Source organism: Opisthocomus hoazin, chromosome 5 (assembly GCF_030867145.1).
Source record: "Opisthocomus hoazin isolate bOpiHoa1 chromosome 5, bOpiHoa1.hap1, whole genome shotgun sequence".
In the NCBI taxonomy this organism is placed as follows: domain Eukaryota; kingdom Metazoa; phylum Chordata; class Aves; order Opisthocomiformes; family Opisthocomidae; genus Opisthocomus; species Opisthocomus hoazin.
Window position 1 is genome coordinate 59,435,055 of NC_134418.1, and position 12,965 is coordinate 59,448,019.

Genomic DNA, 12,965 nt, shown 5'->3' on the forward strand with positions numbered 1-12,965 from the left:
AGGTGAGGGCTCCTGTTGCTTCTTTTGCTCTTCTGTTCCTGGCTGTGTTATCCCCCACTACCTGGGCTTCCTTGCTGCTTGTAAATGTCCCCTTTAAAAGTATCTCCAGCTATAGGATGAAAGTTGGTGATGTATAGCATAATCTAAAGAAAGATTTGCCTCTGTTCGAAAACCTTCCTGACCTCGTGGCTGAAGAAGAACAAAATAATGCATTAACAAAAACACAGCTCACTGCCAAAGAAAAGGAGTTCCTGTAAGGACTGAAACAATAAATCTCCTCCGTACTGAACTCCCAGAGGGAGTATGTTGTGTTTCCTCCTGTTCTTTATCAAAGTCCCCAAAATAAGCAGGAATGGGCAGTGACTAGGCACAGTCTTTACACACCTTTTTCCATGGAGTAATTAAGGCCTGCCTCAGAGTGAGAGAGCACTCCCTGCCCAGCTGTGCTAGAGAGAGCTGACAGCACCATCACCACCAGCACCAAGCATGAAACTCCTAGGGACTGCCTGCTTTTTCCTAGCTGTGCTCTGTGTTTGCACTGTGGGAGGTAAGTTCTTTGGCTTTTTTGGATAGACTTGTCACATCTGTAGGGTGTTGCCTTTTTTTTTTTTTCCAGTGCGGTGATTGAAAGACTGTGTGTTGAAGGAGAAGAAGGCAGTAACTAGTAGTTGAGTTATATGTGTTCTGTGAAAAACTTTCCTGCCATTGTATTTTTGTGACAGCTCTCTTTCTAGGCGTCATGAAGCTCCTGAATCTGAGAGGAGTTAAAAGCAGAGGTATATTTACAAAGGTTTTCTGTTTTGTTTTTCTTCTTTGAAATAAAACATCTTTTGTAGAGATGGCTTTAAGGGGGGGAATTGAAATATCTGCCAGATTTTGCAAATACTGCTCTTGCAAATCAAATCTATCCTGATGATTTTTCCTGGCACTATGCCAGCAAGAAGTTTGGCCAAGGGTATCTCAGAAACTGTCTTAGTTTTGCCCCCAAAGATATAGGAGCTTACTGCATTTATCGAGTGTCAGATAATGAGGGATGCAAGCCTAGGGGCAATATTAGTTACCGACTGCAGTATAATTTTAAAATGGTTCTTAAACGCACAGATTTAATCGAACTTTGTGGTGTTCATATGGTCACTGAACTGCTGTTTTCATTATTCCTCAGCTTGAAAGATCACGCTTTTACAGTGGAATTAACTAGTAAAATCTAAACGGGTAAGAAAAACTGTAACAAGGGCCAGAGTCTATCATCACCTTTGACAAGAGACATATCTGCTTTTTATCTGTATTTTCATTTGCTGGCCTTCTGGTGTGAATACTTATAACCAAAGATTCCACAAATGCCTATAGATTGCCTGTAAGGGATTTTATTAATCAGAAGTTAAAAAAATGATAATACTAGATCAACTGTTCTAAAAAGGTTAATCAAATTTCTCTTAGAATATGTGTTAAAATCTAGAAATGTCTTTTGTGGTGTAGCTTATGCTATTGCTTGGGCTCACTGCTGTTAGAAAAAATTAATCAATAAAGGAGATTAAAAATAAGATTGTGCCACAGAAATAACTTCTTTTAAAACTATGTTAAGTATAAGCCCTGAACGTCTGTGTTGAAGTACTATTTATTCTCTGTCTGCTACTCCTAGTAAAAATAGCCTTCCTGTGATTGTTAAACTTTTAATTTCACAACTTCTTTACAGCAAAGTGGAGTTGGATCAAAAGGAACATTTAACACAACAGTCCATAAAGCTTATCAGAAAGCAACATGCAAAGGTGGGAGGAATTCTGTCAATTTTATACAATCTTTTCTTTAAACAGGATTTTCCCTCCTCTGCATTATATGAATGGGGAAAAACTGATTACAGTGAATAAGCAAATTTTATCTAGGTTACATTTGCTCTGAACAATTTTAGTTCTGTGAAAGTATTTTTTTCAAATGTTTTATTGCAAAGTAGACACAGTAGTGAAATTCTGTTGGTAAATTCACATTAGAAAATGGAGAATATGTGTGGGGAAATTTGGAGTATGTCTCTATCTACCTTGTGAAAGTACAAGTACATAATCTGGTCAAGCTTCTTTCAGGCTACCCCCCATGCATCGACGTGTTAAGACACAAGCAGTTTTATTGTCTGTTATATGAGGTTGGACCAAAGTCTTTGGATTTCCAGTGTTTGTGATTTCTAAAGTGTCCTGGACATCTAGGCTGTAATGGCAGGATCTTATAATGTGAAGAGAGGAATGGATGGTAAGGAGACTGATGCCAATCTCCCTCATTCTCAGTGTCCCTTGTATGAGCAATGGAGACACCAGCAAGACATTTCTCCAGTTGCTTAGAAACACTTTTATTATTTTAAAATTATGCACAGCAAAATTTAGAGAACGTCAAATCACACCCTGGTGTTTTAATACTCCCTCCCCCAGGTTTAAGGATAGTTTGTCTTTAAAGCTTACCAAGACAAGTAACGTGTGGGCTGGCAGCCTCTTCACATAATACACAGAAGGCCTGTCTTAGTATCTTCTGTAAATCATGCAGAAGTGGACAAGGATGTGGTTAGTGAAGAACGCACCAAGTTTCCTGCGGGGCTTCCAAATTTCATGCTTTGTCTTCAGCCTGTATGCTGGCCGTGCTTTCTTGGTAATTTTCTAATTCATCTTGGGATCTTTCATCTTCAGAATTCACTAATGTTTTGGTGATGTTTTTGGTGGTGTTTTGTGTCAGCAAATTGCTAGAGGCTCGGTTATGTGCAGATGTGCAGGCTGATAGCCTCCTGACAACTTGACCCTCTTCTCAAAGGTTTTCTCAACCCTCTGACAGCTACATGACATGCTTAACCAGGAGTTCCTTCATGCTCATCTCCAGGTGTTTGGTCCTTCTGGCATATTGTCCTTTATTCTTACCTGCTCCAAAATGTATCTCGAATAGAAATGCTTTCTGGGTTGGTTCGTTACATTTCCAGCTTTAAACAACAGACAGCGCTGGAATGGGTCAAGGAATTTATTTCCAAATGATAGTAATCAAATATAAATACTCTTGAGTCTGCATTAAGGTAGAATTACTTTTAAAATGAGTGAAGGTGAAGCTTGTTCTTCTAAAATATGAGGGGAGAGGAACTGGCATGTGCTTATAATGTAAGTGCTTAGAAGTTACATCTCCCTGTGCCTTGGCCTTTTAATACAGCATGGCTGTGGCTACACAGCATAACAGATGTCCTCCACAAAGTGCCTTGCAGAGCTGTGTCTTGGCTTGTCCCTCTCTGCATTGTGCTTGTAGCACACCACAGCTTCCTTCTCACTCAGGCACCCAGGTTTCTTTCTTGCAGAAATGAGAGCAGACAAGAGTGGGGTTGTGTTCCTCTTGGCATCAGTCTAGATGCATTCAGGTTATGCACTCCAGTGTAGGAGCTGGAACATACTGTCTGGCGTTGTAGATGTACAGTGGGTGGGTTTATTAACGCCTGATTAGTGACCCCTGTTGACAGCTAGCAGTACCTTTCTCCAAGAGTGTTCTTGTCAAAATTGATGGCACTACGAAAAAACAAGGGTGCTTTTCATTTTTGAAAGGTAGGAGCTAATCTTGGCACTGGGACCCTGGTCCAAAGGCCACTGAAGCAATTTGGAGCTGTTCCATTACACTGTGGATCAACCCTCGAAGGGTTAGCCCTGATCAAAACATGAAGTTATGTGCTTCCCAACCCCCTTCCCTGTTAGGAGGATGCTGTGGAGCCTGGGACATCATCCCAACCCTACAACACAGCAGATTAGTCCCGCATCCCAGGCTGATAGCTAGAGAAAAGTTCAACTAAACCAGGGCTCCTGTAGTGATTACGTATATTTGCAGCTGCCTGAACTCTGCTCTTGTTGATGTTAACAAGAGGAGATGGATAGCCTTTTCCTTTTCCATCTTCTGTGCTCTCAGCTCACAAACCTTCAAGTCTTTTAAAAAATTCATTTTAAAAGTTAAATAATGACTAAACCACTTTGAGCAATTAAAGCTTTTGAACACGGTGTCCCCTCATTCTGGGCTGTTATTCACGGCTGTGCTCTGGGAGAGACCAGCAATCAGCAGACTGTCACAGTCGAATCACTGTCTCATCTCTGAAAATTTGAGAAACACGAATAGGCTTTAGATAACCAGCTGCTTTTCCACACCTTTAGCTTGCTTGAACCCAAACTTTGAATGCCTTGAGAGTTCGCCTGTTGTGAGAAAAAAAAAAAAAAGAAAAGTAATTTGGGTGTTTCCACTGTTCCTAGCGGTTTGCAAGACTACCTTTCTCAAAAATCAAAATATAGTGTTGGAGCTCACCGTAGCCTTTAATGGAGATTTTGGTCCTGTACAGATTTTTTCTTTTTTTTTTTTTCTTTTTTTTTTTAATTTTGTTTCCACCCCTGCTGCCACATTCCTTTAATTTATTAGAGCTTTCTCATACTGGGCCAGTTTTGCCTAATGGATTTTAAAGGTGCTTTTCTTGCTAGACAGAAGAAAACCACTTTTTTCTAGCCCCAAACCTGAATGCAAATTTACCGCATTTTCTGAGGATAGAAGCAGATGGCTTGATACCTGCTTGATAAGGAAATTATGATTTGCAGCCAAAACAAATACAAAATTAATTTGAAGGGCAAGTTGCCTGCAGCATTCGGCTCCAAACCTGAGAATGCGGAATGCCATATAACGTGCCCAACAAATGATTGTCTCTTCTGAAAATTTACCAGAATGTTTTCTCTTTTATTTAGCTGTCTCTTTTATCTGGATGAAATCCTTGAGTTCTTATTAATCTTTAAAAATTAGGAAAAAAGATCTTCTGAGGCTTATGTTTTGGTTTGGTTTTGTGGGTATTTTCTAAATAGGAAAGGACCTTGAATGTGGTCTCCAGTTGTTTATACACCTGAGTCCTTTGTGAAATACCTGCAAAAATACAAATTAAAAATAATCTTTAAGAAACTCTTAATCTAGGGAAGGGAGTATTTTTAACTGGTACCATTCAGTAGCCAGGCTAATTTTATCATCTAAAGATGAGTAAAGCCCCACAGAAAAATCAGTTGTGGAAGATATCCGTATTATTTATGTTCCTCATGAGCGGGGGACGTGTTGTTTGTTTGTACTTTTTGCTGGGACAACTCAAGGAAGACCTTTCAATAGTTTTATTTTGCAATTGTGTAAACAGAGAGACAATGTTGGATTTGTGTGTGTAGCAGCTGTTATTTCCAAATACAAATTAAGAATTAAAGACCTGGCTCCCCTAGAAGACAAACATTTACTTTTGGTTTCAGCAAGCATTCCAAAAACAGGTGTCCCAGATTTAAACAGAAGAGTCAAAACCCTGAGTTGCACCATGCCCTGCCATGCAAACCACTGTCACTGTCCCAGCACCTAAGCTATCAGGTAGTGATACCTTGGCATTCGTCTTGTGAAAGTAGATCCTCAGATGCACTAACAGCGGCATGCTGTATCAGCCAGACCTACCTGCAATAGGAAAAGTAGTTTGACAAAATTTAATATGATGCTATCTTTACACTGTGCCTGCTGAACCTACCTCCCCATGTGAGAAAGCTGTGCTCTGACGATCGCTTGCTGATATGATGGCTCTAAGGGAAGAAGATTCTGCTGATGTGATACGCTGGGGTATTGTTCCCTTGCAGAAGAGGTAGGAAGGGGGTAGGAAGCCCTCTGATGCCATCCCTGCGTGTATTAGAGGCTGGTCTGGGAAGTTGCAAATTAATTCCAAAATATTTTTTTTTCTGGTCAGCCAGGCTAGACAACAGCTCCTTTCAGGCCAGACTAATGCTCCAAAGGTTACGTTTCAAACTAGTAACAGAGCACAGATTTTCGAACTGCTTTTATTTGAAAAGTGGATGCTTGCCTGACTTTGGTACAGGTGAAAGTCCTAGCCTATTTATCAGTATTTTTACAACAATTTTTAATCTCGACACTAACGTGCTCCTGGGTGTTAGCTGCGTGTTGTAGATAGCAACGTGTCTTTTGTTGCTGAAATCACAGAGCAAGTGGCATATAGTGCTGCACCACATCTATTTGCTGTAACCTTTCTGCCTTGTCTTATCACTCTGACGAAACTATGCGTTTTGCCAGGATGGGAGCACTACACCAGCCTTGCTGTCTGAAGATTTCTACAAGATACATAATCGTTTTAAAAAGTACATTCAGTTGGTCTTAATGCCATGATTTCTCAGTTTGGTACTTGGTTTGAAGAGTGTCAGTGTCATTAAAACTTTAGGGTTAAATCAATTAAATCCCTGATTATATTAATAAGATGTTTATGCTTCCTGCAGATTTATTTTTTCAAAATCTTTAGCAGGACATTAATATTGTATTGGAGCTTGACAGGTTTGGCCATTGAGGCAACAACTGATCAGGATAGCAGAAGCTTTGGATTTTAGTTAGTCTGAGGAAAACAGTGCCAGGAGATTTACTAAGCTTCCTGGCCAATGATTCAGATTATTTTTCTCTGTAAAATACCTTAGTTATTTGTTGAGGCATGTTTTCATTGCATGATTATTTTAAGTGATCAGAGTCCCATACATTCCTTCATTTTTTACTAGTTTTCACACTTCTTCACATGGTCAACTTTGAGTCTAGGCTTTTATTTGAAATACAGTGTTGATAACCTTCTGAATGTTAATGTGTGTTCTGCTATCTATCCCAGTGTGAGAACAGTCTGAAATCATGTGTCTTTGACAGGTGAATTACCCCTTCTCATCTCAGCATGTGTTATATATCATACCAGCATAGGTAATGTAGATATCAGTGTTTGTAAACTCCTTCAAAGGCTGTGGAAGCAAAAATATCTCCAAATATTGTTACATGAAAAGGTGAAAAAGTTGAGGATTGATCTGGCAAGAAATAAGACATTCAAATGTTTTCACTCCTAAATTCTCTGTGTCACACCCAGTAGAGATGGATGACTTTGGACATGATACATGGTTAATGCTATCACTGCCATTCAAAGTCCCTCAAGCCAAAATCTGGGCTTTTTTTGCCCAGGAATTACAGACTCTGAAACTTCTACCAAACCTCATTTTGCCTTGACTCCTACAGATGGTCGTGAAGGCAGAAGACTGTGGCACATTGAAAGAAATGTTTGTGGCTGGCACGCAATTCAATTGGAGTTACTCATTTGTGCACAGGACTGTTAAAATGTCTTTCTGATAGCTACTGAATTCTTTGAATTATGGAGCTTTCTGGACATCCTATGGAATTTAACTCTGCTTTGCCACGAAACACAGAGGTCCTGGAAATTATAGCCAGCACCAAAAGCTGACTGCCCAGAAAGGCTATTACAGTAGAGCAGCTTTAGGTTCTCTTCGGGAAGGCTTTTTTCTTGTAAGAATAGTGTATTAATATATTTATTTGCTGTGGTTCAGAAAGCAGCAAATGTATTCACCAAACTGTTGGGCTTCACTTGCAGCTCGCTGGAGTAGTTATATGTGTGACAAGAGGAAGGACTTATTGGAGATCTATGCCAAATAACCCAATCCCCAAGATGTACCAGTGATAGCAAGGGAAGGACACAGCACAGGTGTTAGAGGCAAAAACCTCCCAATGCAGGACTGTTTTTTGGTGCCTGCACATTTTATCCTGCCTAGTTCAAATGGCTTCAGAGGAATCCGTTATTTGCCTTTTCATGTCATTCCCTGTGCTAATGGAGTCATGTGGCTAGCGCATCTCAATGCTGAATTTAGGTGAAGTAGTGCACAATACATCTTTTTGGGTTAGTGACACTTCCTCATAGTGCACTGTCTGCTTCCTCCCTAATTGTTTTCACCTTGCATTTCCAAGAACTAGCAGAAAACACTGTTTTCAGGCGCAACATGGAAAATGGGGATTGGTCATTTATGGAAGAAATGGCCGAGGGAGTAGAAGAGCAGAAGGGTTTGAGTGGGAATGGAACAACCCATTCACAATAGTTGTAGTTGTCCTGGGGAATAAAATTATGCTCATTGAGAACAAAAGTGCGAATCATGTCTATAGCTGTTCACCAGCATGAGATGATCAGCTCCCAGCTCACCATGGCTACCCGGCACACTGACTGGGACCCTGGACTTTGGACAAGCCTGAGAATCCCGAATATGATCTACTTTCACCTCCACTGGGAAGCCGGATATCGGCATGGGTGCTGGTGTGGCTATTGCAGCAGTTCCCACTGCTCTTTTATAGTGTAGGTCCTCAGTGCTAATCCTCTGCTTTAAGTGCTCTTCTAGTAACAACTTTGTTTTTTTAATTCCTACTTTGGAATGTAAATCATGTGAGAAAAGCATTTCAGTTTCACATCTGAGCTTAGCAGTGATATCAGATTGAATACTCATGTTATTTTGAATTTCTACCAATCAGCTTTGCAAGATACTTGCAGACAAGGAGGTCTTCATCAGCTATATGTGCCAGTTACAGAAATCAGATATTTTCAAAGTATATTCTTCATCCTCGCATACAACATAACTCCAATGAGACTGGGCTTGCAAAGCCCACTTTAGACATTCTCTTTGGGATATTCTGTACCATTTAACCTTTGTTCTAGGCAATGTGGAAAAGATGAAGAGGGACTCAATTGAGCATGGAATTACATTACTTATAGAAGCAATTTACAGTGTTTCCACAGAAGTTTTCTGACAGGAACAGGTTTTTGATGCTCCAGAGGCTTTCAGAGCTTTGTCAGGAACAGAGCGGCATGGGCGGGTGTGGCTGAAATGGGTGTTTAGGCTGATCCGGGATGTGCTAAAAATAAATACATCATAGCAGACACTGCAGTGACCCTTTCCTGAATTATACAATTAGTCATGTTGCTGGAGATGCATTTGGATCATAAACATAGAGCAGAAGAACTATGATTTTACGAAGTGCTGCAGCATGTTACAAAGGAGAGCTACCGAATGACCTGGGCTCAGCTTCCCCTCTGGCTGTTTTACACCAGCCCTACCCAAACACACTCTTTCCTGGGAAACAAAAATAGGCTTGCAAATATCATGGTAAGGAAAAAGCATTGTAAGCACTACCTGGAGAAGGACCTAATTTTCTCTCCATTTGCTGGGTGGGGGTGACTTACACCAACGCTCCTGTTCTTTCCTGTTGCTGGGGAAGGGGCTCTCCTTGCTTTTTCTTGTTCTACTCAGCAATGCACAATATGTAAAAAGCTCTTTCTATATAAAATTGCACCCATTAAAGACATTTTCAGATTGATTTAGCATGACTAACACAAGGGGGGTGGCAGTTTGTTTTTCATACTATAAAATAACCCTTAGTAACTCCTACCTTTTATCTTACACATGGACAGACAAATATATCACCATCAAAGGGTGACAATCTGGTGGTTTAAATAAATTTAAAGGTTTAATTAAAACCTATTAAATAGGTTTAACAGGTTTAAATAAAGAGAAGTGCAGAGCTTGGAGCCTTTGTACAAGGCAGGCTGGGGTGCTAATGAGCATGCTGAGCACATTTATTATTTTATGGAGTGCAAACAATGTGCTCATCCCTCTGTAGTACACAGTAAAAAAGATATCCACCAAACTTCACATATGACCAGAAAGCGCACTGAGAAAGCTTGTGATTAAAAGCCCTTGACAGGGAGTTTGCATTTCTTCTATGTCAATAAAAGAAACCATGAAACTGGCTGGTAAGTGCCCAGATTTCTATGTCCATGCATGCAGAGAGGCAAAGCATGTTGTGCTTGGGTTGCAACAAGGGGGCACTTGTCCAACCCTTCTCATGACTGTTTTTGTTGAGAGGGAGCCCTCAACAACCTGCAGCCATGTTAGCTAAGGCCAGTCCTTGGCACCTGCTTTTTCAATACTTCTCTGCGTGGTGGCTCCCTATATAGGAGATGTTTGCTAGGTGCTTTGAGCAGGCTTTGCGGAAACAGTACTGTTTCTTGGGGAACTGGTAAGTCCCAGCATTTCTCTGCCGGTGCTTGGTGTTGGGTCATGCTAGCCACAGGCCTGGGGGAGACGGAGGAGCACAGGGCAGTGCTGGCACCAAAGCTGCATTTCCTGCCTTCTCCCTGTTCCCTGCCAGAGAAATTGTGGCAGCTCCCTCCCTTTCCTTCCTCTCCTCAGCCTTCACTGCCTCCAGCCCTCCCAGTTTGCATTTCCTCTGCATCGCCCCAGTTGCTGCTGTCCGTTCCCAGGCCACACAGTAGTAGCCCTGTCACTCTTTCCCTTTCCAGCTATGGGGCTTTGCATTTATGCTCTCCCTTCCCTAACGTCTACCTCTCTCTCCTGTTTTCAGGTGCTTTTGCTTTCTGCAGAGAGGGTGCTATGCCCTTCTGGCCCAGGAGCTTCTGCTTCCTGCCTTGGTAACCTTCCCCAGGCTTCTGCCCATGTTTCTTCTCATTCTTTTATAGTGGGTCATCTCTGTCCTGTGACACCAGTCTGCAAACCAGGACCAAGGGCTGCAGTGAAGAAGTAGAAAGTTGAACTGAAATGTAAGATCTCAACATCTAAGATTTGTATAGTATGTTTTTGATTTGCACTGAAGAGAGGTGTGACTGAAAGAAAGGTAAGAGCTTGGGAAATGGGAGGTGGTTCCCCACCTCCCTAGGCAGCAGGAGTCACAGGCTTCCAGTTGGTTGGCATCAGGCAGAAAAGAATGTGATCTCTCTCCTTGCCTTATGGTTTTTAGCATTGCCTGTAGCATCTGACTACATCCCACAGGGGTTCTCTTAAATGTGACCGTGAACTTTGTTCAGGGTCTATGTAGTCTCTCCAGTCGCTGTTGTAAGATATTCACAACAGAGCAAACCCTGGGGAGGAAAATGGCTTATATTGCAGAAGGCTGTGTCAAGAGCATTTGCAGAAGTGCAAAAGCATAGTGAGACCAGGCTGCAAAAACCTTTTGCAGTTCTGACTTGTGATGATACTGCAGTGGCTGTGATCCAGCATGGGACTGTTATTAGGGATGCAGATTTCCTTTCACCACGTGCTATCACAGCACGAATAGTTGTGTGCAGATACTATTACAAACACATCTGAATGTGTGTGTGAGGCATGCCATGCCTTGTATATTGCTTTAGCATACCGAAGAAATAAGAATACATAAAGGTTGTGTATTTATCTTTGAGTTTGCTTTAAATTCATGAAGTTTGCAAATGGCTTTGTTTAATTTAACACCCTTTCCGACACACTGTTATCAGCTCCAGCCATTCACTGGATTACATCAGAACCTTGCTTCCCACTTAAAATCTAGTTGATACGCCTGTAGAGGAAAGATCTAAAGTTTGAATCCTTAAGGATTAAATGTACTAGAAGGAGTATTACTTTTATCAAATTAATTCTTTTAGAACACAATATCTGCAGGTTTTTCATATTTTATTGTGCTTTTTTTTAAGAATTCTTGGATGTTTATTTCATAGATTTTGTATTTGTGGTCTTAGAGGTTTTGAATAGGAAGAAAAGAATTGATGGTTTCGAACAATACTGTTAAAATTGCACTTCAGCCTCTTCTAACAGTACACCCCAAATGGAGGTTTTTGTGATCTGGAAGCATGTATGCTTCCTCTAAGATGTTTTGCAGTTTTGGTTTTCTAAATAATTTGCATACTATGGGTTAGTTGTTTTTAGCCAGACAGTGACTAACTTATGACCACAGCTCAACACTCTTTGATATTTGGGAAGTTTCATGTCACGATTTCAGTCTTAATACTCCAGATGAAATTGAAAGTACTACAGGAATGACCGTTCTTAAGATTTATTGAAACACTGTGGATAAACACCTCCATTCTTAGAAGCATGCCTGTCTTGAACCTGCAGATTTCATGTCAATGCATTTCTCTCGGTATTAGGTAGCTCTTATTTGTGCAATTAGAATATGGGGGAAAAAAGCTGTATCTAGTGGAAATAAAATAAACTGCAGAAATGCAGAGGGAGGACTGAAATAACAACAGTTATCTAAAATTAATCCCATTCCTTGCTCTGTCCTACATTACAGCTTTCTGCAGTATTTTCAGAGGGTTGTTTCTGCACTGAACGCATGCTCCAGACAAAGCAAAACATAGAGAAAGCTGAGATCAGTTGCAAATGCTAATGTTGCAGTTTGTATCCATGTTATTAGTCTGGAAGATCCAAATGATGAAAACTGCAGATGCAGTTGAGATCATGACCTGCAAATCTCTTTGTTTCTTGCACAGCTCCATTACTGCTAGAGTGTGGTGCCATTGTATGTTGCAGTCTGCAGTCCTCCAGAAAATAAGAACGTATTGTTATTCCTCTTTTATCGATTGGAAAATGGGACACAGGCAGTGTCTACATGGTAAAATACATAGAAATACCCAAGCTGATCCGAATGAGGCAGATTAAGTTCCAGAAGCTCCATCTAAACTAATTAAACCGTATTGTTCTACACAGACATACCAGGAAGGACGGAGTAATCTCTACTCCACAGCCATAGCCATTTATTCTTATTTGTGATGATATATTCAGGAGAGCTGTAAATCAGCAAGATCACATGCTTTTTGTGGTAGCACAGTACTGGCACGTGGCTGCCGCAGACATGCAGGAGGCTGGGTAGATCCTTAGAGAACTGGCCAGCACCATATCATTAGAAACCTGCCATAAGCATTGATGGCAGCTACTTTAAAGCTACTTTATATGTGTCTTGGCAGATTCTTATCCTGAAGCTGTCCGGGAAACTGAGCCTAGATTTCCCAAACACTGCTTATAGTCCTCTGCCTTCTACCCCTCAGCTGGAAGTGCAACCTGGGCCTCTGTAACACATTACTGAGGAGGAAAGTCCAAAAGCACCTAAATGCTAAACCTTACCAGGTGTTATGCCTATTCTTACACCAGGAATTAAACTTTAAGTTTGATCCCTAAATTAATGCATTCAGGTGCACGTGAGTACTGTGTCCAGTTCTCGGCTCCCCACCTCAAGAAAGATGAGGAGCTACTGGAGAGAGTCCAGCGGAGGGCTACAAGGATGGTGAGAGTACTGGAGCATCTCTCCTATGAGGAAAGGCTGAGGGAACTGGG

General features: G+C 41.1%; 1 protein-coding gene across 2 annotated transcripts in view; it reads left to right on the forward strand.

Moving 5' to 3' along the window:
- The first annotated feature begins 399 nt into the window (after window positions 1-399).
- Window positions 400-12,965, forward strand: part of EMCN (endomucin) — a 54,761-nt gene continuing 42,195 nt past the window's right edge. For both annotated transcript variants that reach the window (XM_075420114.1, XM_075420115.1), the window contains exon 1: window positions 400-547. In XM_075420114.1, coding sequence (XP_075276229.1) covers window positions 487-547 — 61 coding nt within the window. In that variant the 5' untranslated portion in view covers window positions 400-486. The remainder of the gene's footprint in view (window positions 548-12,965) is intronic.